The 25749-nt window shown below is 48.8% G+C and overlaps 1 protein-coding gene and 1 pseudogene across 1 annotated transcript in view; both read right to left on the bottom strand.

The window, feature by feature from the left end:
* Nucleotides 1-25749, bottom strand: part of CDHR3 (cadherin related family member 3) — a 64577-nt gene that overhangs the window by 24043 nt on the left and 14785 nt on the right. The window contains exons 3-8 of the mRNA XM_053218616.1: nt 25431-25596; nt 22299-22396; nt 10532-10626; nt 9632-9736; nt 4396-4544; nt 1995-2184 (exon numbers count right to left, since the gene is read on the bottom strand). Coding sequence (XP_053074591.1) covers nt 1995-2184; nt 4396-4544; nt 9632-9736; nt 10532-10626; nt 22299-22396; nt 25431-25596 — 803 coding nt within the window. The remainder of the gene's footprint in view (nt 1-1994; nt 2185-4395; nt 4545-9631; nt 9737-10531; nt 10627-22298; nt 22397-25430; nt 25597-25749) is intronic.
* Nucleotides 17707-18894, bottom strand: LOC128314811 (cathepsin Z-like; annotated as a pseudogene).

The raw sequence follows: 25749 nt of genomic DNA, 5'->3' as shown, positions 1-25749 counted from the left end.
GTTCCATTTCTGCGTGTGAGAGTGTGGAAGTCACAACCCTAACTACCCAAGGCAACCATTCCCATCCATCAAACAGACTCTTAGGTTAGGGTTGGGATAGAAACCTATCACCTGGTCAAGGCTATTATTGACTTGATGGGGGCCTCAGCAGGCAGCAGATGGCAAATTAGGATAATTCTAGGAGGGTTTGGTAAAGGGCCTATTACAAAGGTGCACACACTGGGTTTATGCAAATCCCAAGGGAAGAGCAGGACTCTCAGGGCTGGTAAGAGTGGAGCTCCTTTACCACCTCTTGGCCCAGAGGAGCCTGTGGAGGGAGCAGTTCCTGAAGCTGGAAAGAGACAGATGGCTGTGCAGAGGACTGGCTTATAGGATATGGAGATTTCAGGAGGTGGGGGGACATCTCCAGCTAATAGGCATGGAGCCAGATGGGTAAATACCCCGACTTTACTCTGCCCCTTATTCCAGGGCTTCCCATTGGCCAACCAGAAGCTGCAGGACAGGGGGCCAAGCGCTAACCACATGGGTCAGCCCCCCACAGAGCAGGGTGGGGTAGTGTGGAGGCTGGATCTGAAGAGGCAAGTAGGATGTGTCCAAAACTGGGTTTAATTGTTCTGATACCAGACTCTAGGCCACACTGAATTTTAGCATCATGCTGGGCATGCCAACGGAGAAAACAGGGAGACGTTCATACCGATAATAAAGGAATTTATTTATATTTCTATTGCTAACCCTTGACAATCTTTGTCCTTTGTCCTAGGGTCCTTTGTCCTTTGCATGGCCACACTATAGATTGGATCTGTGTCCAAAGTCACCTGGAGCTTAAAAAGTGACCTTGCAAAACCTGTCAAAATGAACTCAGAGGAGGACTCTCACCGTGGGGACCTCTGAAAAGGGAACCTGCTTGGACGTGATTGAACCTTGCTCCAGATGTAGGGCACTCTCCAGATACCAGTGTCACTGTGGAGGTGCCCTCCCGCCCCCATAAGGAGCCACCTTCATCGTTCCCAAAGACTGGAGACTAGCAAGTAAGAAGCCACAGAGAAGCAAGTAACCCCGGGAATACTGATATGGCATGTAGACAAAATACTTAGTAGGGAGATAGTGCCATTTTCAAAAAGGCGTATTGAACCAGGCACAAGGGACCTTATTTTTATTTAAAAAATTTTGTTTAATGTTTATTTTCTTTTGAGAGAGACAGAGCACAAGTGGGGGAGGAGCAGAGAGAGAGACACACAGAATCCAAAGCAGGCTCCTGGCTCTGAGCTATCCTCACAGAGCCCGGTGTGGGGCTCGAACTCACAAACTGTGAGATCATGACCTGAGCTGAAGTCGGACATTCAACTGATGGAGCCACCCAGGCACCCCAAGGGACCTTATTTTTAACTAACACTGAATAGATTGTGACACAAAGAATAGGTCAAAATGTGCAAAATCACTTGTTTCTGCATTTCCCCCCTTTTGGTTGCCTTTTGTGTATGGGCAACTAAGTTGTGTAAGGTGAATTAGACGCTTTGTTTTGTTTTAAGTAAATACTTGGTTTGATTTATTCCTATTCCTGGTGGTGTGTTTCTCTGGGAGCTCCCGGCTACTGATCCTAAGTGTCAAGTATCTATTATAACTGCTAATAGCACTGTCTTGCCACTGGAGGCAAAATAAAGAAAAGGCACACTCCAGAGAGGGTCTCACAAATCCCCGTGGTACTTTTCACCAAAGAAGGTGAACACACTATAGAAGAGAGCAAGAATTTTTTTTTTTTTTTTTTGGCCAGAGTACAAAAGTGGAGGAAGGAATCAATGAAAAAGAAAGAAAATAAAGAGAAGGAAGAAAAAAAGGATCAAGAAAGAAAAACCTATCAATTAAATCAGACACCTCAAGTATGTTGGCTTACGTTCTTGAGGCCTGTCCCAGGTGCCCATGATTCTTTGATTCCTGTCAGAGAAGCCACAAGTTTGAGGACCACCAAAGAGGGGAGCCGCCCCGCACGTGACTACCTGAAGGTGAACTTGGTGCACGTAGGAGTGTTGTCATTAATGTCTTCCACAATGAAGGTTATCTGCATGCGATTCTCTTGACCCCCTGAGGGTCTGTCCTTCACCAGAACTTCCAGAGAAATGGTGGGATTTTGTCTTAATTGACCTGCATCTCGGTCTAGCCTGTGGGCCACTTGGATCGTACCGGTCACTAAGGAGGCAAATGCAAGGACATCACTCTTTGGAGACTTGAAGGCGATTGGAATGATCATTGTGATAGGAGGACTGGCTTGCATGGAGAATACCCTTTGTACAAACACGTGTTTACAAACTCATGTAAGTTCCTGGATTAGACATTGATCGGGGTGCTTAGCCTGACCCTTCTAGAACTTTTCACCTCTAACTTCAGGGTTGGGCCCCTGGCAGCTGTTCCTTACCTATAGCTGACCAGACCAGCTGACTCCAGTTTGACCCACTAGTTCTCTTACTGGGGAATGTGTAACAGAGAGACACAAGTCAGGCTAACAGGGGAGTTACAGGTCAGAGACCAGAACTCTAGCTGCGAGGGTGGTCGGGGCAGAGTTGGTTCACACCTTTCCTGTGCCTCATGAGCTACCCAGGGTCCTGCTGATATGTGTCCCCTACCTTTTTTTTTTTTTTCCTCGAGCTTGGTTTGGCTTACTTTCATTTCTGTTACTTGCGACCAGAGTCTTTTTTTTTTTAACGTTTATTTTTGAGACAAAGAGAGACACAGCGTGAATGGGGGGAGGGTCAGAGAGAGGGAGAAACAGAATCTGAAACAGGCTCCAGGCTCTGAGCCATCAGCACAGAGCCTGATGCAGGGCTCGAACTCATGGACTTTTTTTTTTTTAATTTTTTTTTCAGAGTCTTAATAAATACACTCTAAAAACCCACTGCGTTTGTTAAACATTGCATTTGCAATACTAGAGTGAACAGAATTCTAAGCCATGGTTGTTCATCGCTATACCATCAGACAAATGAGGTCCTTGATGACAGGACACTAGAAAGTTTTCAGAGATAGGGCACAATTATTGCCTTGGCCTGCCTCTCCTAGGACCAGACATCCTTTGCTGTAAAGCCTATGTGGTAAATAGTACATTGTGTTTCTGGGATTGTCCAATGCTGGGCTCCACAAAATCATGTAAAGTGAAGTCCTTTGGAAGGACGTGATAGAAGCTTAAGAGGTGGTGTAGCCTAGGAGGGGGGCTCTGGAGCCACAGCCTTTGGTCTATCTGTATCTCTGCTTCACAACCCACAAGCTGTGAGGCCTTGGACAAGTCACTTACCCTGCCCAAGTCTTTCTCTAAGCTTTATTTTCCTCATCTACGAAGTGTGGATTATGATAGCGTATTGGCTTGCTGTGTTGAGTTCTTAAGATGGAATACATGTACATCACCTAGTATATAGCACCTGGTGTATGCTAAGACCCCAATAAAAGATGGCTAACACAGGAGGCAGAAACTCTCCTTCTCCACACTGACATGTTTAGATGGGAAAGTAACTCCCAGCAACCCAGGAGATTGATCTAGATTGATGCAGTCCAACATGGTAACCACTAGCCACATGTGGCTCTTTAGCACTTAAAATGTGGCTAGTCCAAATTGCAATGTGTGGTAAGTACAAAATGCTTTAAAGACTCGGTACAACAAATGATCATGTTAAATATGCCACAAGTAACTCTAAAATATTAGTCACATGTTAATGACAATATTTTGAATGTGTTGGGTTCCATAAAATGCCTTATGAAAGTTTGTTTCACCTGTTTATTTTTACTTTTTAAACATGTGGCTACTGAACTTTAAAATTACATATGTGGGCAGGGGCACCTGGGTGGCTCAGTCAGTTAAGCATTCAACTCCTGGTTTCGGCTCAGGTCATGATGTCACAGTTCATGAGTGCGAGCCCTGCATCAAGCTCTGTACTGATGACTCGGAGCCTGCTTGGGATCCTCCCTCTGTCCCCCTCTCTCTGCCGCTCCCTTGCTTGCACTCTGTCTCTCTCTCTCTCAAAAGATAAACATTAAAAAAATTACATACGTGGGCTTCCACTCTATTTATTTTGGACAGTGCTGATGTGGATTCTCTTTTCAGAAGACTTCAAGGTACCCTCAGGAGAGTGCACTCATCCATTGTTGGATACCCACCTGCTTCAATGGTGAAGTAGTGATGTGATATAGCCGGCCACCCTGGGGCCCCCATTCAGAGTCCCCGCCCCTCTGCCAGCTGCTTTTAATACACCTATTACCCTGGTAAGTTATAATACTCCAGACAGAAATGCATGCCCCAGACCAAAAGACAGATAAAATATTTGTAAAACAATCCAAATGGCTAGATTAAAGATGCACAGAAAGGTGAATGAGTGTGTGTGTGTGTGTGTGTGTGTGTGTGTGTGTGTGACTTACACTGGTTGATCACGAAATAGCTGTTAGCAGTGGTGATGCTGTAGAGAAGGAAGCTGGTAGAACCTTTATCATCGGGGTCCTCAGCTGTGATATTGGCCACAATGGTGCCCGCATCCAGCTCCTCGGGAATCGAGTACACTCGTGCTGGGCTGGAGCAGAAGTACAGCAGACACAGCTAATTTTCAGGGGCACAGGAGGGAGGAGTCTGGGAGGTGGGTATTTTGGTTAGTGCTAAATATAGCACTGAGCTTTTGAACTTGCATCTGCTCGCTCAGAAAGAGAACTCAGCAGCTGAAAGGAGGGGTGGCCGGCTTTTGTATTTCCAGAGCTCCCGTCCCTGTGGATGCGAAGAAAGTGCCACGCTGTTACTGCAACCATTTACAGTGGCCTCGGCCTCTGACTCCGCGCACGCTTGATGCCTTTTCAGATCAGCCGGGGCATTAACATCTTTCGCAATAAGGATAGTTGGCCTATCCAGCCATCTTCTCTCCTTCTGCAATTCTTGTGCAAAAGCTCCCTGAATTATTTTACGAAATCCATCTGGACACAATGTCCACAGCTAACAGATTCCTGACTCCCACCCTATGGCTGGCACAGGAAGCTGTGATAATAAACTGCAAACGCTTTTTATTTTTTCTTTGTCTTTTTGGTTATTTTTTTAAATAATTTTTTTTAGTGCTTATTTTTGAGAGAGGGAGAGAGACAGAGTGAAAGCAGGGGAGGGGCAGAGAGAGAGGGAGACACAGAATCCAAAGCAAGCTCCAGGCTCTGAGCGGTCAGCATAGAGCCCTACACGTGGCTCGAACTCATGAACTGTGAGGTCATGACCTGAGCGGAAGTCGGACACTTAACCTGCTGAGCCACCCAGGCGCCCCCCCACCCCACCTTTTTTTGCCTGAGGAGGCAGAATTTACATACAGAACTTGTGCACCTTTCTGAGTTGCATTTATCTTAAGGTCAGGTCTCTGAACGGAGGAATGAGCCCCCCTCTGGCAGAAGCCAAGGTCAGTGCACTTGTCCTCCATGGATGACTTCTTACAAGATACCAAACCGCCAACCCACCCATCTTCCTCAGATTCCCACTGTCTTTGGAAAAGGCTGATAATAAGACAGAGAGGTTCAAGCTTTTAACTACACAACTTGGGTACATTGAGTAATTTTGAATGCACCAAGGAAGGTTTATTGTTTGGAATAACCCTGCAGGAAATCTTTTTGCCGAGGGAAATCATTTCAGTGGGGCAAATAATCACCTCTGATTTACCAGTTTTGTAAGTTAGGATTTTCCCACGTGGGATCTTCCTTTAGAGGGGAACTCTATATTTCAGGTTTAAATGATCGCATTCATTTCATGAGCTCAGAATTTTTCTTCGGTTCTGTCTCATCCTCTCTGTAGGGTAGATGGGACCAGAGGGAAGAGGAAGGAGAGGGATCCTTCAGCCAGCATCAGAGGCAGGCAGAGAGAGGCTGCAACCAGGCTCTCCCTCACCGGGGCTTCCTCCTGAGTCCTGAGCCTGCCCCCCACCCCCGACAACATTCCCAAGGTGACCTCCTGTTGGTGCTCCCCATTGTTGGGGGGACAGTAATCTTGTTTAGGCCAAGAGGCCACCACAGTGCTCTCCACCTCTCCCCTCCCAATGCCTCATGGAGGCTGCCCATTGATCCATTTACTTGCCTGACCCCCTTCTCAGTGAATCTGAGGGTGGCCTACTGATGGGTCAGGAATAGCTAAGTGGGGTGTGAGGGGCAAGGGGCAGGAAACAAAACTGGAGCCAGAGGGGAGAAGGAGGTAGCCCCAGCTCCCAAAGCCCCTACGTCCGTTATGTGAGAGTCCCTGTTTCTAAGGTGTTCTGTTTTTTTCTTTGGTTACTCTGAGTGGGTTCCGTTAACTTCCAACAAAGAGATTGCGAGAACCTCTGTGCTACCTTGCCTCTGCTTCTTAACGTGTGGTCACTGCACGGTCCACAGGCTCCCTGGGGATTCTGGATCTGAATGCAGAACTTGGGCCAGCTGCAGACCACTGAGTCGAGATCTGCATTTTCACAAGATGCCTGGGGATTTGTATGCACTTTAAAGTTTGAGAAAGAATTCTGGGGCGCCAGGGTGGCTCAGTTGGTTAAGCGGCCGACTTTGGCTCAAGTCATGATCTCGCGGTCCGTGAGTTCGAGCCCTGTGTTGGGCTCTGTGCTGACAGCTCAGAGCCTGGAGCCTGTTTCAGATTCTGTGTCTCCCTCTCTCTGACCCTCCCCTGTTCGTGCTCTGTCTCTCTCTGTCTCAAAAATAAATAAACGTTAAAAAAATTTTTTTTAAAGTTTGAGAAAGAATTCTCGTAAGGAAACAGCAGAGGTGACAACCACAGATAGCCAATCTGTCATAGGACAGAGGACACCTTGGGAGGAGAATCTTCTTCCTCCTACCCTCCCTTCTTCCTTCTAAGACAGTGGTTCTCAGCTGGGGGTGATTATGTTGGTTGTCACAACTAGGGGGAGGGGCTGCTATTGGCATCTAGGGAGTAGAGGCCAGGGACGCTGCTGAATACCACAGCGCACAGGACAGCCCCACCCCAGGAAGCATCCAGCTCAAAATGTCAAGAGTGCAGTTGTTTAAGACACCCTGTTCTGCAGCCCCATCTGGTCCATGCTGGGCACTCCAGGAAATCTGGTCCCTGTGAAGGGAACCAGTCAGGCTATTGGTGAGTGCAGAGCTCCTCAGGCACACCATTCTCTCCTTTGCTGACCTGATATTGAGGCTGGCAGAAGGCAAAATCTTTGGTTTATTTGGTCTGGGCACCCATGACCCAAGTAGGTATAAAATATCATTGAACATGGAGGTGTTACCCTCAGCCCACAGCTGAGATCTATTCAAGAGCAGCAAAGCCAGGTGTCCCGCAGCTACTGACAGGGTTAAGCTCTGATATCACTTACATTCCCACACCCTCCTCTGCTGTAACACCAGACCACCAGGACCTGGATGAGGGGGAGACAAGGGCCAATGGCCACACTCACAGGGAAGGGCATGAATCCCGGATGGCCTCAGACGGCTTCATCGTTACAAATGACTTTGCGGTAAGTGCATAGAGTGCGTGTGCACTGCGAGACCCTAGGTTGAAAAGGACAGTGGGTAAATACAAAAGAAATGGGCAGCAGGGGACAGACTGCCCAAGTCTAAGGTAAAGTGCTCTGCAAAAAACAACAAGCATTGTGCTTGCTATGTAGAGAGTAAATAGAAGTCAAGTACTTTTATAATAATGTGCTTGACTGTAATAATAAAGCAGAATCCTAGAGTACACATCTCGAGTCCACAAAGCATTCAGATGTTTGTCACCACCCAGGGAGACAATGGTGAGCCGCTTTCAGCAACGCAAACAATACCTGCTTTGGCTGTATTGATTGCAGGACCTCACCAAAGGGTAAAGATAGAAGACTTGTTTCCACATTCTACAGTCCTACGTCACATTCCAATTCCGTGTACTTGAGTCAGTTCGAGGATTGAATTGCGTTAATTCTGAATTAAGTAACTTAATGGGTGGTCCTAGCACTGGTTCTGGGGGGAAAGAAGGGTCATGGCTCACGGGAACCAGAGTCAGGACAGCCACTCTGCCCCCGTGCTTCCAGGGACAGTCTCTCGCAGACCCATCCCTACCCACACCCATGGATTGCTGTTTGAAACGGAGTGAAGTGATTTGTTACAAAATGCTTAAATGGTCACAAAGATCACGCTATCTGTCTGGAATGGGGCCCAACAGGTGCATTTCCAAAAATGAGAACCAGAGTTCCAGACCTATTTCTGGGGGTCCCTGTAACCAGCCAAGGTCATGTTCTCTTTCTGCTGAGGCCACTTGCTTTATTTTGGAAGACACGGTCCAAACCAGATAGTTCTGCGCCTTGGGAGAACTTCTCGTTTTCCCCATTGCGATTCCCTTAGCCTGCTCCCCCACCTCACAGATGGGAAGGTGGGGGTGACATTGCAGAACACGTTGGCTCTGGCCCTGCGGCCGTCACCCGCCTCTGGGGGTTCCTGATAAATCCGCATTGCTGTGTTGGCTAATACTTGAGTCTGAATCCAGGCTGGGATGTCACAGCTATTTATAAACTGCCTGTACTGTGCTCCTGGAGGAACCCGTCAGCAGAAATGCATTGCATCATCCTTCTGAGCTTAACCTGGCAACGGACGTTGATGGGAAGCGTTATGTGGGAGTGTATCTGCTGTCGCTCCCTCCACGTTGACATCCGGCAACAGGGCTGCAGACGGTTAGCATCCAGAAGTTTCACAACTGTGGCGTGTTTTGCCAAATGGTAGCAGGTTGGCCTGCGAATGGGGTGGCCTTAATACCTTCCAGTCTCAGAACACTTCTGCAAGCATTCCATGTAGTTCTGGGGCCCAGTGGCTTTTCGTTGGTGGAGTCTCCTGAGCTGAATTTATTCACAGCCATTAAATCAGTTATTAGCACTTAGCAGGCCGGTGGTTCTGTCAGTTTCCTCATGGCTGGCTCCGGAACCCGCCTCAGCAACCGGGGCAGGAAGAGTCTGGTAACCAGCAAGCCAGGCTGTTTGCAGGGTCGTATGCTAGCTCAGAATGCCACCTTCCCCTCCTAAACCCCTACCTATGACAGGCTTGGGGCTCCCCTTTATGCCTGGGCTGGTGCAGGCCCATTCCCACAGGCTCCCCGCACCAGACTCACCTCACCTCTGCCGGGAGTAGGAGCTGCCAGATATAGCCACATCTCTTTTCTGGATCCCCCCGGCCCGTGGCGGGAGACACTTAGAGCACCCCACAGTGGGCAGGCCTCCTAAGTATCATCGAAAGAGACCTCTCCTCGGTCAGAGAGGATAACGTTCTACCAGTGGTCTTTATAGAGTCTTGACTGACGACGCGTGCCCTAGGATCTTGCTATTATTCGTGCTGAACAGTCGATTATAAAAGTACCTTTTACACGTGCCCAGTGGCCAGCTGCACTCCAGGGGCACCGTGTCCGGCCCCTCCTCCCTCCCCAGCTCACCCACAATCCCCGATGCGGAGGAAAGGGGAGCCAAGGTGGAAGATGGCAGTCCAGAGGCTCAGGGAGAGCGGACACTGAAGCTCTCAGGTCTCTTGTGTCTCCTCCGGGCCGGGGAGGCCCGGGAGGCTTCCTATCAGGGAACTATCCCTCTGTCTTGTATGAAATGCGTCTGAGAGAGCTGGGCCGCCTGGGAGAGATAATGGCTGTGGCCCACGGAGCCCTGCACGCCCTCAGGCCTACCTGGTAAAGCGAGGGACTTCATCGTTGATGTTCACAATATTCACGTGGAGCGTCGTGGAAGCTTGGAGCCCTTGGCTATCTCTTACTCCAGCAGTGAGGTAGAAACTGGCAGGGAAACATGGCGTGTCAGCGAATCAAGCTTTGCTGACATTACCTTAAAACGGAATGGGGGGGGGGGTAATGGGGAGGGGGGGAGGGGGAAAGAAGCCTGCTCCTTTCTGGCCACCTTCCTTCACGTGCTCACACAGAGTCCGAACTGCCACGCCCACCCTTCTTTCCTGGCCTCTAAAACCCACGCCTCCACTTTTCTCTCACCCCATAGTCCTTATTCCCCGGGGCTGCTCACGTCTGCCATGTTGCACACTGGATCTCTGCTGTCCCTCACGATATCCCTGCAAACAGGTATCATGCCCATGTGAGGAAACCGAAGTTCCCATGGATTAAGTAACTGGCCTGGTTCTCAGACCAGGCAAGGAGCCAAGAGCCAAACCTGGGTTGGACCCTTGTCACCCTGTGTGTTTGCATCCTCAAACCCTGGTCTCTCCTCACCTCTTTCCTCAGCTGCCTGCTCGCCTCCACCCTGCTGCTGTGATGTCAGAAAACAGCTCTGATGGCAACCTCTCCCAAGCCAGAAAGGCACCTGAGGCAAGCCTCCAGATTCTTGGAGACACATCTCCCACACCTCCATTCTTGTTATCTGGAGATGAAAATTTGGGAGCGGGGAGGAGGCTTTCCAGAGAATTTTATTCCTTCTTTCTTTTGGGGGCTCACTACCCTCTGAACTCAGCAGGAAAGCAGCAAACCGCTCAGGGCCTCCCTCACTGCCCTCAAGCTGCACGATGCATGCTCCTGGACCCTCAGATAAATAGTCCTTCAAGCAAGGTCATTGGCAAAGTCTACCTTCTGTGTCCTGCTTCAAAGTCAAATTCTGTTGTGGAGAAGAGGGTCCCACTAGCAGACAGTCTGAAGTTCACTGAGGGGGATATCAGGAAATACTGAAAAACAAGGAAGCAAAGAATGTAACTAAGAGTACCTATTCATCTTTCCCCTGGAGACTAGTTTGTTCAAATCTCATTTTATATTCTTGGCCCACGGAACATTCCTGATGCATCGGGAGGCGGCCCAATGTATAGTTCTTGGACTTACTGGTTCCTGACCCAAGAAAGCTCTGGATCTGCTGCTCTGAGCCTCTGATATGAGCAACCACACCCCGAGGAGCTGGTCCCTAGGTCCTGCCTCAATTACAGACGAGTGTAAGGGTGTCCTGTCTATGCCCTCTGCTTCTGAGTCTAGTCTCCCTATCCCTGTTGCCATGTTCTCATGTTTGCTTCTCAGGATGATGTCTGGCTTTCAGTCTAGGTCTTGGCTTTAGCCAACACTGTTTAAACACAGCTACCATGCATTAGGTAATAGGACAAGACTGAAGTAAACAAGATCTGGTCTCTACCCTTAAAAGAAATTAGGATATAGTGGGGTGCAAAAATGCTCACAAACCTTGTTCACTGAAATGACGGAAGGGAAAAGGGAAGGGACAGGTGGGAGAGAAAAAAGAAAGTTAACAGGGCCTCAAGTCCAAATTGGAAGGTGGTTTAGAGCTATAGAAGGGCTGTTTTAGAATCTGATCTCAGGTTCATGGCCACTGGTCAAGTCCTTGCACATCTTGGGGAGTTAAGAGTCTCATCTTTTATGGCTCCCAGTGCCCAGCCCAGCTCTCTTGGTGACTCCCTGCCTACCACCGCTCTTTCTACCTGGGAACCAACTGCAGGACTAACTACACAGCCCATTAAGGGCCAGCCCACGGGAGGACCACCTCTGTGCTACCCATGGGTGCTCATCAAGACTGCTTCTATGCTCCCATCATGGAGTCAACAAAGCAGACAAAGGACCTGGATCAGAAGAGCTGAGTCCGAGTTCTGGTCCTCACCACAGGATCTGGGACAAGTCCATTCCTTGCCTATAATATATGGAGAAGACCACCAAGTGCTCCTCCATGTTATTGTGAGGGTTAAATCAGAGTGAACACTTGAAAATGTGAAGATCCACAGCAACACTCGAGGCTTACGTATTTATAGCCATTTGTTCCAAAGGGCTTTAAGGTCTGAAGCTTTCATTATTTCCTAGTAGGATGAGACATGATCTATCCTAAAGGCCTTAGGTCCCTGGATCAAATAATCAGTGGAGATTTTGCAATCAGAGCCACAGCCCCTGAAGTCTAGAATCAAAGGAAACACAGCCAAGATTTCCAACCTGGCGATTTGCTGTGTCGTGTGATCACAGCTGAGCTCCCCGTAGGAGAGAGAATGCACAGAAAACAGATTAAAGGTCTCATCAGGGGCCAATAGAAGGTTTTTAACCACTTCCCTGACTGCAATAAAACATATTTTTTACACACAAATTAGGAAAGAAAGAAAAGTATTTAAAAAATACCCAATATTAGTCACCTGTAAAATCCCATCATTTTCACGAATAGCCTTCTGGGTTGTTTTGTTTTGTTTTGTTTTGTTTTGTTTTGTTTTGTTTTGTAAGTAGTCTCCATGCCCAGAATGGAACCCAGCACAGGGGCCAGCACAGGGCTTGAACTCATGACTGTGAGATCAAGACCTGAGCTGAGATCAAGAGTCAGACGCCTAACACATTGAGCCACCCAGGTGGCCCAATTCTTTTTTTATGCAAACTTATACCCTCCAGAACATTGAGATGATGCTCTAGTCAAAATTACATTCTCTTGTTCTTTTCATTTGTGTCTGGAGCACTTCCCCATATTCTTAAATCTTATCTTACAGCCTGATTGGTTAATGATGGCACAGCATTCTACTGTAGGGCTTATTTTACTAAGGCTTTCTTGCTGGTTCTTACCCATCTTTAAGGGGAAATATTTGGGCAGCACCGAGGAACGCCCTTCTTCCAGTCCCCAAAATTGTATAAGCAGCTTGGCAGCACTCAAAGGTATGATGTTTAAATCCCAAGCCCCCACCGTCTCTCCAGCTCATAGCCTGGGCAGCAGTTGCCTAGGCCTGCAGCTGTCTGTACACACAGAGCAGTTCTGTGTCTTTGAGCAGAGCCTTCCCTGCAGAGAATCCTCACATACCCATAGATCAGAGGCTCAAGCTGTACGTGATGGGATGGCAGGATTTATAGAGCCACGGGGGGTGTTTACTATGTGCACCTGATTCAAGATGCCTTTCCAATGTGTTTAATGCTCTGGAAGATAGGTCTCCCATTCTGGTGAGTCTCCAATAGCAGAAATTCTCAGGCTACAGAGATGATACCACATCTTACTCTCCAAAAGCTGATGGTCAATGGGGGGAACATAAAAGATGTGAGAGACATGCTCACAGGGAGATAAATATAGGATACAATATGGGAACAGACAAGGGGGACCCAGACCCATCTAGAACAGAAGAGTCAAGTGCGGTGGCTCTGGAGCCAGACTGCTGAGTTGGATTCCTGGTTCTACTACTTTCCAGCTGTGAGAGCTTATGCAACAAAGAGTAATAATAATAGGGCATGTCCAACAGGCTATCATGTAAAGTTCTAGAACAGTGCCTGATACATGGTAAGTGCCCAATACAGGTAAACTACTACTGTTGGTTAGAATGTAAGATCCATGAGGGGAAGGGCTTCATTTTATTCATTACTATCTCTAGTGTCTGACACATAATAGATGCTCAATAAATTTTTTTCAATCAATAAATATTTGTTAAGGGGTGCCTGGGTGGCTCAGTCGGTTAAGCAGCCAATCCTTGATTTCAGCTCAGGTCATGATCTCACAGTTCATGGGATCAAGCCCCACATCAGGCTCTGTGCTCTGTGCTGACAGCACAGAGCCTACTTGGGATTCTCTCTCTCTTTCTCTCTCTGCCCCTCCTCCCCTCATGCTGTCTCTCTCTCTCTGGGTGTCTCTCTCTCAAAATAAATAAATAAATGAACTTTAAAAAATAAAAATAAATATTTGTTAAATGTTAAATATTGGGGTTTTCCTCTTTCCTATTTCCCATCTAAGACCAGCATTCCCACCCTAAAAAATTTTTAAAGCAGGCGACAACAATGACAAAAATCTTGCCAAACTTCAAAAAAAAAAGCTGTTTTACTTGGGTAATGCTAGGCTGGAGTATGAAATCTTCCCCAGTCCTGCCGATGTCTGGGCGAACAGGAGAAACCCAGCAGCAGACAGAAAGCGGTGATGACTGTAGGATCAGGAACGTAGGGAATTACTTTTTCATTTATATTAAGAGTTTGATTTCCTGGAATCCTGATTTTTTTTTTCTTTTAGCACCAGGCTAATTTCCTTTATCCTTGAACCTACGAGCTTGTGTTAATGGGAATAGCAGGCTTGTACTTAGAAGGGAGATAATATCCATAGACTAAAAATATTGTGTCATGTGGCCATTTGCCAGCAACTCAGCAAAGCTTTCTGTAAAACCTGGCATTCTCTCCCCTTTTTAAAGGCTTGTTTAATCAAAGCTGCTCCCTTGATATTCATTCTTGGAAAACAGAAATTAAATAGAATGAGGACCGATTGCACCCCCTCTCTGCTCCACTACTGGCTAAGAAAAGTCCTGAGTAATCAGATCAATTCGGTTAACAAATGCTTGTCAGACAAGCGCTTCAGTGTCCCCGCTGGGAATATTCCTTTACCACCACCCCAGGCTTCTCTATTTGCAGCCCCTTGGCAGCTACCGTTTGCTCTGGGACACAAAGGCTTCAGTGTGGAAGACAACAGAGCCCGAGCTTCCTGCCCCATTCCCCCTTTATTGTGCCACTAGCATCAGGAGAAAGGAGGGCGGGAGGAAGCTGGCCCAGTTTCCTGAAATGTCAGGCTCCCTGGGGAGAGCTCACCACCTCCTCCTGGTCTCCCTCGCTACAGCTGGAGCCGGAGGCAGATCGGGATCCAACCTGTGCTGGTTTGCGGCCCTCAGTTGCTTTCAGGCCTGCAGTGGAATCAAGTGGGCGAGCATTCAGCCTCTAGTCTCCCAAGAACAGAGCAGTCAACCTCCAGGGGCCAAGTCTCCAGAGGGAAGGAAGGAGCCCTATCCCTCCCAAGTCCAGTAGCTCAGCAAGCCACACGCCCCCAGACCCACCCGGAGGACCAAGGGCGTGTGACACCATCTTCCAAGTGGGCTGTGGCGAGTTATAAATGTGATGCTGCGTGCCTGTGGTATTTTTCAGTGTAAGATGAATATCGTATAAAAGGCTTGATCTCTGTTCCCCCCCATCCCAGCTCAGAGGTGGGAGGTGGGGGGCAGGAGTGGGAGGGAAGGGTACCTAGGAGGGGAAAAAAACACCATAAAAATCCTACTGCAAGCCTTTAACTTGTCTTGGCTTGTGTGGTATTGTTAGGAGGGTGAGCTAAGTGGGTTATAGGCAAATATTGGAATGTTTTTAAGAAGAGCCATATTTACAAATTCAGAATGCTATAGATGTGTAATCCTTTACTGGTAAAGCTGCCAGCAATCTATCCTCTCATATTCCGTCTTTCTTTTTCTGTAATCAGCCTGGGTCGTACTCTCTGATTCAGGCTTCACTGATCTTAAGGACAACAGTCCCCGTCCGCTCAAGGAAGTGTCTCAACATATGAACAGTCACCAGTGGTGATGTATTTGGAAGGGGAATAGTCCAATACCACTGTTTGTTTGTTTTTTTCCTTTGTGGAGCATTTTAACAAGAACCTGGAGTAAAACTCATTTTGCAAAGACTTCTGGCAGTGACTCCTGAGTTAGCAGGCAGATGCCAGGGGGGCACTGAGCACGTGGTATGTGTGTGTGTCTGTGTGTGTATCTCTGTGTGTGTGTGTGTCTGTGTGTGTCTGTGTGGTAGGAGTGGAGACATGTGGGAAGCAGGAAGGGCACTGTCACTCGGGACATCAAGGGACAGGACACCAAGGGCAGAATTTGCCAGAACGATATAGAAGGGAATGGGCAGGAGTTGGGCCGGGAGATCTCAGTTCTCACTAGAGTTACGGGGCCCAGGCAAAGGTCTCAGCTCGTCCGGAAACAAGGGGCCGCTCAAAGCACCTGGAAAGTCCCAGCCAGCCGGCCCTGGCATAAACGACCACTTTATTCCCAGGAAGATGGAAAGACACAGCTCACTGCCACTTCTCAGAGCCATGTGCAAGATGGAGGCGGGGAGAGAATTACTTCCCCTGTTGCCCTCCTGGTGGCCCAGCCAGTAGCAAGGTTATTGCTCTTTTAATTTAATCCTTTGTCTGCCCTGGTGAAGACAAAGCACATTTCACTTTATGCAAAAGTCCTTCCCTAATGGAAAGGCCAAGAGAAAGCTCCTTAATGGAGGAATTGCTGCTCTACATCACTTTGCCTCCAGCTGCGAAACTGATTAACGTCCTCAGAGTCTCCGAGGAGGCTTTGCTGCAGTCACGGTGGCCATTTCCGAGCAGAGGGGGAGGTGGAGCATGGGAGTTGGGTGGGAGGGGGTTGGATCTCATTGAACCTCCTTCAAGAAGTAGAGACAGGGCTGGGGGAGGGGGCCCAGAGGAGAAATGCCAGGAAATGGAGTTATTCACATACACACCACTCTGAGCCCAGTATTAACGCGTGTCTCTGAGCGTGCTCCACCTGTACCCCATCACGACACAGAAGGTGCATGGGGAGGGGGAGCTGAAGCTGGATCTAGGCCTGCACCAAACAACACAAGCCACCAGCCACGGGCACCTGCGACTATTGAGCATTTGCAATGTGGCTGGTCTGAAAGGAGGTGAGCTGTAAGTATAAAGGACACAATGAGTCCAAAGACCCACTATAAGCAAAGAATGTAAAATATCTCATGAATCGGGGCGCCTGGGTGGCTCAGTTGGTTAGGCGTCCGACTTCGGCTCAGGTCATGATCTCACGGTTTGTGAGTTCGAGCCCCGCGTCAGGCTCTGTGCTGACAGCTCCGAGCCTGGAGCCTGCTTCGGATTCTGTGTCTCCCTCTCTCTCTGCCCCTCCCCTGCTCATGCTCTGTCTCAAAAACAAATTACAAAAACATTAAAAGATATCTCATGAATCGTTTTTATGTTGATTATGGGTTAGAAACGATAGTAGTTTGTATACGAGTATTTAAAATGTAAGAAGTATATTAAAATTAATTTCACCTATTTTGTTCTACCTTTTCAATGTGGCTACTAGAACATTTAAAATGACACACACCACAGTCATTTCTGGCCTGCATGCCAGCTGTATTGGGCGGTGCTGGCCCAAACAATGTACAACATGCTATTAAAATTTCCTTAAAAAGGCGGGAGCAAATGCCAGAGGTCTCTGCACTAGCCCGCACTTGTATGCTATCTGTGATACACTTTCAGTTCATTAAGCTGCATAGACGTTGCAGGATCTGTCATTTTAAGGGAGTTGGGGTTTCTGGAGCTGTCCTAGAGCTATTTTTTAATCCGTTCTTCCTCCTCAGGGGTTCCCACCAGCAAGGCAACTCCTTGGAACCCATTAGGTAAGATGATAGGCACAAACCAACCTGGGGTGGCTTCATGCACATGCTTTGGTATCTTGTTTTTGTTTTTGTTTTGTTTCTTGTGGGAAGTCATGTATTTTAGTCATCACTCGGGCAATCTGAAATGGCCCCCTTCTCCCTGAGCCCCTACCATTGATTATTCACCATTGATAAATCTGACCTCTTTCACCTTTTGATCACATTATAGACCACAGTCACCAAACAGAAAATACCACATCATGTATTGAAGGGAGTGGAGGTCACATAATTGTCTTGCGGATCACATCTTCGCCAGGTAGATGGTTTGCTGCGTGATGATGGCAGGAGAGTGGCCAGTTTGGGGGCAGGGGGGCGGAGGGGTCTCAGCCATCCCCTTTTAGACTCTTCCCTCTGAAGTGCCCTTCCAGCCAGCACCACAGCAGTCTGCATGTGACAGGCACATCTTCTAGGTGCTCAATGCAATGATCAGCCATCAGGTACTTTGAAATATCAACCCCTAGTTCGTTCAGACCATTGCAGTACCGACCCAGTGCCCCGAACAACAGGATCCGCTCTGATTATGGTTCATGATACCATTTCTTTCTTTCTTTCTTTTTTCCTAATTTATTTCTTTTGAGAGAGAGAGGGCCCGAGCGGGAGAGGGGCAATGAAGGGGGGCAGAGGAAGCAGGCTCCAAGCTGTAAGTACAGAGCCCACGCAGGGCTCCATCCCAGGAACTGTGGGATCGACCTGAGCCGAAATCAAGGGTCAGATGCTTAAGCCACCCAGGCCCTACATGATACCGTTTCTTAAAACACGCTCTTCTGGAGACCTGTTTTAGGATGGGTCCCCAAATGCACAGGACTCCTGGACAGCAAGGTTGTAATTGGCACCCTTCCCATCTTTATAGGTGCCGGTCACTATCCATCCAGTCTCACCCACTGCATGGTTCTCCCCATGAACCCTGGACCGTCCAGTACTCAGTGTCATGGTTGACATCCCAGCCGGCCAAGAAAATGACACAGTTTACGTAGGCCCTGTCTGGGTTCTCGACATAGATGCCGCCTATGTAGTTAGCCGTCTTCTCTGCCGCCCTTGTACCGCAGCCGATGGGCCTTTGGTGTAGATTTCTGCCACCATCTCTCTTCTGGAGAGGGAGCCATAGTCGCCAACCTACTTGAGGGTGTAGTTCTGGACGGCATGGTCGTCTTTGAGTTCTGTGCAGGTTCCACATTGGTTAAGCTCCCAGTCATTGTCATACTCCCAGTTCTTGGCCTGGTAGCTGTTGCAGGCCTCGTCAGGGATGCCTTGCCGGTGGGTGTACCCCCACACCTGCAGGTTGTCGCCCCTGCGCAGGAGCCCAGGTTGCAAGCGTCCTTCCCTGCAAGGGTCCTTTACAGGCTGTGCTGCCAGCATGGCGGCGGTGGGGGATGGTGCGGGGAGCACGCCCCCTTCCTCTTGCTGTGGATCCTACCCGCCATCCTGGCTGTGGTGCTGCCTTGCACCGGCAGGCACCACAGTATGGGGGGACGGTCCGGCCCCCTGGGGACACTGGCATAGTTGACCCTATCCATGTTGCTCCAGTCCCAGCTCTTGGGTAGATCTGACAGGGACAGGTGCTCATGAGGCCAAGGCTGTGTCCTGCGCCCCGGCTTGGACAGCTGGTCCCTCTGTGGGGGTCGGTGGCAGCTCCCGACCAACTGAAGTGGGGCCAGGCCAGCGTGCCTCCCTCCCCCCGATGTCACCCCCCCCTCTCCTGGCAGCATGGGCAGCAGCAGTCACAGCCGCAGTCTGGACAGTGCCAGAGCTCCCGGCTCTACTTTGGTGTTCCATTAAAGCCCCTGCTTGCTTCTTCAGTTCTGTGGTCCTCAAAGGGTACAATGTCAGAATCACCTGAGCGGTTTGTATTCCAGGAGTCCATGGTTTTTTAAAAGCAGCCTGCAAATATTCTCACGCAGGGACCTGAACGCCTTCTGAGAAACCATCCCAGCCTCTCTAACCAGAAGACTCCCCCCGGGGTATTTGGCAAAGTTGCAGATTCCCAGGCCCATCCCAGACCCACAGGATGGGAAACTTGGAGAGATACTTGGGAAATTTGGGAAAACATGCCCATGGTTTTCAGCCCTGGCTGTTCAAGAGATTCACCTGGGGGCTTGCAAAGCCTGATGCCTGGATCACACCCCAGGACAGTCACATCCGACTCTCGGCGGAGTGAGACCCAGATATCTGTTGTTTTTTTAGGTTCCTCTTCTGGTTTCAATTTACAGCCAAAGTTAAGAGGCACAGGTTCTGTGAATAGTAAATTAACCCATCTCCTTTCTCCTTATATAGAGCAAATATGTCATTTAGTACCTCCAGAGCATCCAGAATAAAAAGTCTAAGTACAAAGGCCGTGCTGTGTCACTTCGTGAACTGCTATTCCTTTCCAATCTGAGAAAGGGTTCTTTCTACATCATGCTCACTGCTTCTGCAGGCTGGAACATTCTGCACAGCTGTTAGTTCTAGTGCAGGTGTTAAATACTTCATTAACACTTTCTGCTGCACTTGAAGGGCCCCCTCCCGCAAATAACTCCTAAGCACACTGTGAAAGCTATGGGTGCAGCTAGTTCCAGGCCCCCAGCCCCTCCGGCTGAGCTCAGACCTCTTTGGATGGCACTACGTATTCTTTTAAGGGAGCAACGCCTGCTGCATTTGTTACCCACCTGGCTGCTTCCCTTGCTCTGTAAGCATAACAACCTGATCCAGGAGGGGTTTTTACCTTATTTTTTTAATGTTTTTTAATTTATTTTGAGGGAGAGACAGAGACAGAGCATAAGCGGGGGAGGGGCAGAGAGAGAGGGAGACACAGAATCTGAAGCAGGCTCCAGGCTCCGAGCGGTCAGCACAGAGCCTGACGTGGGGCTCGAACCCACAAACTGTGGGATCATGACCTGAGCTGAAATCAGCCACCTACCAAATGAGCCACCCAGGTGCCCCAGGAGGTGTTTTTAAAGGGACTGCCATGGCCTTATACCCTCTGTATAATTTGGAAAGATCTATTAAAGATGGGAATTTAAAAATAAACCTTTTTCTTGGCAGTTGGAAAGTCCTTCCACTTTGCCCCCACTGCATCTTGTACAGACTTTATAGCAATTACCTTATTGAATTATAATGATTTGGTGTGTGCACGAATGTCTCCCACCCAGAATGTAAACTTCTTGAGGTACAAAAATGTGTGTTACTCATCTCTGAGTCCATAGTATCTAATAGAAAGCCGGGCACATAGTGGATTCTTGGTAAATGTTGAAATGAACTAAATGTATAAATGAGGTACTATAATTTGGGTTGCCGACCCATCTGAAATCCTTTTTCCCTTGGTCATCATCAAGCCACAGTGCCCGTAGGACACAGTGCTGGCCAGTGAGGAGTAAACTGAAGTCCTCTGGTTAGGGGCTCCAGAAGGGTCTTTGTTTTCCTACCAAAAAAGGTACAGGCTGGGCTGGCCTGCTCCCTTCACCCTGTACCCCTTCCTGCTTTTTTTTTCTTCTTTCTGCCTGGAACTTAAAGGTAAAGCCTGGAGGTACAGCAGCCATCTTGTAATCATGAGGCAAACAGAAAGAGGACAAAACCAACATACTGTGGGTGAAAGAACAGAAAGATAGACAGAGCCCAGGTTTCTGATGGCAGTAGATGAGCCAGCCCTGGACTGCCTGCCTGCCTCTGGACTTCGTATGGGAGGAAAAACAAAATCCCACATCCGCCACTGTGATTAAGTTTTCTGTTGTTTTCAGACCAACACATTTATAACTTACATAGCAAGTATGTTACTCATAAGTATGCGTTTAAAGCACCTAGTGTGGCTCTTAGCACATAGTAGGGATCCATTAAGTGTTTGCATATTCCACGTATTCATGCAAATAGAATCTTGAATAAATTATTTTTCAGAGGGGTCATCTTCTGATAATAACAGTCTATTCTGTAACTTAAGATGTGCCCACTAATCTTAAAACAGCTTTGTTTCAGACCCTGCCGACTGTATCATATTAGTGCTTGAGGTTATCCCCAAGGCTCGCTTCCTCGTGTTAGAAAAGTAGCCCTGTTGAGGCTGCAAATCACAGAGCAAACAGCCGAAACAGCCTCCCGGTGTTACCAGTTCCCCGAGTGTCATATTTCAAGCGCTCGCTTCTCTGTAAGGTGGGATTTGCCGGAGCAATGCCTGCTCCAAGGTTAGCGGGCTGGCTGGCTGGCTGGCTCTGGTTCTTTTCTTTCTGACCTGGGCTGCCCAGCTGCAGGGCGCACAAGCCACTTCAGGGGACAGAGCTGGGAGCCACAGCATCCCTGTCCTGGGGACACGCTGAGAAGCTCCTTCGCCCAAAGGTTAGCGTTTACAAGAGCTCCACCGGCAGCTGCCTTTAAGGGAGTGGATTTAAAAGGGAGAGAAGCAAGATCTCAGACTGAACCGTGAGGGAAGGTTCCAGGGCCTAGACTCTGGTTTTTCTCTGTGGGATTCCTCCTGTTCTTTGGAATTTCTGGGACTTTTTTTTTTTTTTTAACTTGGCTCCAAACAGCTTGACCTCATCTCTTGAAAACAAGTGTTAATGCCGGCCTTTGGGATACACATTTTCCACTTACTTTTAAAAGAATATAGCTGGGGGGGGGGGGGGGGCGGGGCTGGAGTGCCTGGGTGGCTCAGTCGGTCGGGCATCCGAGTTTGGCTCAGGTCATGATCTCACCGTTCATGGGTTCAAGCCCCGCATCGGGCTCTGTGCTGACAGCTCAGAGCCTGGAGCCTGCTTCGGATTCTGTGTCTGCCTCTCTGTCTCTGCCCCTCACACTCTGTCTCTCTCAAAAATAAATAAACATTAAAAAAAATGTTTAAAGAATATGGCTGGATTTGTATTAACTTAGAATTTAAAAATACTGAGCAGTTTTAATATGCCAGGCACTTGTGCTAAGTGGCTTTACATGCATGATTTAATACTTACAGTCCCCCAGCTGTGGAAGGTGCTATTGTTCTTCCATTTTTATAGAGGAAGAAATGGAAGCTCAGAGAGGTTAAGAACTCGTCTAAGATCACACAGGGCCATGAATCTTATCCGGGGTATCCAGAGCTCCCTCACCCATTCCAACACCCCCTGTACTCTATGCTATGGACAGCACCGTCCTCCCATATCACTGCCCCAACGGCCCCCCACCGCAGGCGGAGGCTCCAGGCTCCTGGGTCAAAGGCAGCTTGGAGAAGCCCTTCTTGTTCAACGAGGAGACTTACACTGAGGGGTAGGCTTCGGTTTGTGTCTTCTGGATCGAAGGCCTCCACCTGATAAATGAATCCAGGATTTGCTCCTTCCACTATGTACAGGTCTAGACCTATATTGGCATCCAGAGTGGAAGAAGACACATTTTATTAGACAAAGCAAATGAGGAATTACGAAACCGGGACCAGCTGTACATGGCCGAAGGGAACCGAGTGCACCGGCATCGTGGGAAAGGCGGACGCGGTGACGGAGGCGGTGAGTAAGCCCACCGGCCGGCGGGCGTGAGCGGACCGCTTATGGGAATGTATAACGTGCTCGGTGGCCAAGCTGGCAGCACCTCTCCCCACCTTTCCTTTGCTGAGAGGTGACCTTGGGGAGGAGCCTCCTGCAAGAGGCTGGTTCCTGATCCACTCTCACGTGCAAATTCCTCTGAAACCTAACCAAGGTCACCTCCTGAAGTGAACTTAGCATGTCAGCTGAAATGAATGATGTGCAGAAGGAATCAGGGAGGGAGAGGGCTGCAGAGGCTCAGGGAGGGGACCAGAAATTGGTTTCATCTACTTCAGAGTTCTCGCAGCCAGGGGGAACCAGCCCCTTGGCCCCACCAGTCTTGCCTAGGGGTATCTCTCTGAGAACCCGTCCTTCTGAGAGAGGGCTGAGAACGCACATATCCACTCACTCTTTGGAGGTATCGTGGTGAGGACTTATGTTTTCTCCTTTATCTTCATAACACTCTGTAAGGAGGTATTGTAATTATCTCTACTTTACACATGAGGGAACGGGCTCTGGGAAGTGATGGGGCTGTCTCAGCTAGGAAGGAGGTGAGGGCATAAAAATTCAAACCCAGTCCACCTTCCATAGGAGCTCCAGCACCCATTCACTTTCGTCACTGCTCGTGCTTCCATTCAAGTCAGTATGTACTGAGTTCTCACTACTGCACCAGACACGGATCCATCTACGCATTGGGAAGGCAGCGGTTCCCCAAACCCAAAGCCCTGCTCTCACTGGGCTTCCATTATAGTGGGAAGATCCAGACAAAGGAAATGAGCAAAGTATGTGAATGTTACGGAGCGATGTCACGGGGAAAATCAGGGAATGGCGTGTTGTGGGTTGGGTTCCAACGTGAAATGGAGTGGTTGTGGAAGGTTCGCGGACACTTGAGTCAAGATTCTTAAAGAAATGAGGTGCCGCCATAAATATGGGGGAGGGGCAAAGAGTAAATGCAGACGCTGACTCTGACAGGTGGTGCCTGGGGCACTGACAGTCCGGTGAGGAGGCTGGGACTGCCATAGTGGAGGAGTAGCAGGAAATGTGTGGGAGAGGACATGGTGGAGGCTGGAGCAGTCTTGCCAGTTTGGATTGCCTTAAGGAGTCTCTGGCTCTCGTTTTAAGGGAGATGAGAAGTTCCTGTAGGGTTTTAAGCAGAGGGGTGCCTTGATTTAACTGATATTTCCCAAGATCCTTCTGGCTGCTATGCGGAGAACAGATTGGCAGGGGCTAGGGCAGAGCAGGGAGACCAGTTAGCCGGCCACTGCAATAAGCCATGCAGTCATGTGTGGTGACACTTGACCGGTGCCTTGTGCCATGGTGGTAGTGACGGGGATGCCAGGCAGCGGTCAGACTGCAGGGACTTGGAAGGGGTGAGATTTCCCAATGGTTTTGATGTTGGGTATGAAGGAGAGAGGAGTCATGGCTGACTTTGAAGTTTTGGTCCAAGCAACTGGAATGCTGGAGGTGCCATTAGCTAAGAAGGGAAAGACAGGAGAAGCCGATTTTTGGGGTGGGGGGTGGGGAGGGTTGGGAGTGGAGTGGGAGCTGAGGGTTTGGTTTGGGGGCATGTCAAGTTGGAAATGTCACGTTATGACACCGATTCCAATGTGGGGCAGATTTTGTATACCACCAAGCAATCCTCTGACACTAGCTGGCAGTTCTACAATTCGACTCAATTCTGATACTGTCTACCCAGAGACAGCATTCAGATTCCACAGGCTAAGAACTCAGTCCCAACGAGACATGTCCACCACCACCCCCACTCCCCCGCCACTTCAGATGTCAATTTCCAGTTCAGGTTGTCATCTGTGCTTCTGACCCACAAGCTGTAAGTCTGAGTTTCCCACCATCCCCTCTTGGGGTTTGGTGAATTTGCTAGAGGGGATCACATGACTTGGAAATATTTTACTTACTAGATTACTGGCTTATTGCAAAAGGCTATAACGCAAGAATAGATAGATATAAGAGATGCATAGGGTATGATATGGGGAAAGGGGCACAGAGCGTCTATGCTCTCTGGGTACACCGCTCTCCAGGAAGAGAGGGTTTGTTCACCAACCTGGAAGCTTTGCCAACCCCACCCTTTTGTGGTTTTATGGAGGCTTGATTACAAAGGCATGGCTAATTACATCATTGGCCATTGGTGATTGAGTTCAGTCTCCACCCCCCTTCCCTCCACAGAGGTGGGGACAAAGTGGAGGATGGGAGTCAGAGTTGCAACCTTCTAATCACATGGTTGGCTCCACTGGCCAACCTACTTAGGTTTGGGTGACCTGGGGACATTCCAAAAGTCACCTCACAGTATCCCAGATGCCTACTAGACATGGCAGATGGAGATATCGGGTAAGATGGCTAGATGTATGAGTCAGGGGTTCAGAGGAGAAGACTGGACTAAAATGGAAGTTGTCAGTATGGATGGCATTCAAAGGCATGAGCATGGGCAAGATTATGCAGGAAGTTACCCTATGCTCCAGCCCTTTATATTGTCCCTGCTCTGCAGCAGAGCCCAGTCACACACTGCCCTCCAGGCCTCCATGGGGAGAATTAACAAGCGAGTCAATGACCGCAGCACACGGTGATGAGTCTCTGATGGGCTCATCCCAGCTTCCTCCAGAATGATCCACTCGAGGTCCCAGAGCCTCAGTTTCCTCCCCAGGTCTGAGAGATTCCCAAGAGAAGCGACAGAGGTGAGGGGCTTTGTAAATCGTTGGGCATCATTATTGGGAGGACATTTCATTTATTCCCTGCTCATTAAGCAGATGCCTTTTCCAGGGAAACAGCTGCTTGTTTACTTACTTGTCTGCTTTGCTCAGCGCCCCCCAGGGTCCTCCCCTGTGCCACCGTCTGGCCATTCCGCACACCCCAGTGTATCTTACCTTTTGCCAAGTTGCCTTGAAACTCAGGCGGCTCGTTCACATCTGTTACCTGGACGGTCAGGATCTGTAGGTCAGTGACACCAACGTCATCCTTAACGTAAATCTGCAACTCAAATATGTTTGGTTCCATTTCAAAGTCTAGTTGTTCCTTCCCACTGGTGACAACCTAAAAGCAAATGCAGAATTCTTAGTAACCCTGTGGAAGAAGATATGTTTGGTATGCATGCATTTTGCAAAGGGATGTTACTAGGAAGGAAACAACCAGCATCCTTTCCCTCACTGTCAAAGGAAGGGGTTGTTTTTCCTTAGTCCGTCCAAC

Source organism: Acinonyx jubatus, chromosome A2, assembly GCF_027475565.1.
Source record: "Acinonyx jubatus isolate Ajub_Pintada_27869175 chromosome A2, VMU_Ajub_asm_v1.0, whole genome shotgun sequence".
In the NCBI taxonomy this organism is placed as follows: domain Eukaryota; kingdom Metazoa; phylum Chordata; class Mammalia; order Carnivora; family Felidae; genus Acinonyx; species Acinonyx jubatus.
Note: the sequence above shows the minus strand (reverse complement) of the source record. Positions and strands in the feature narration are given on the sequence as shown.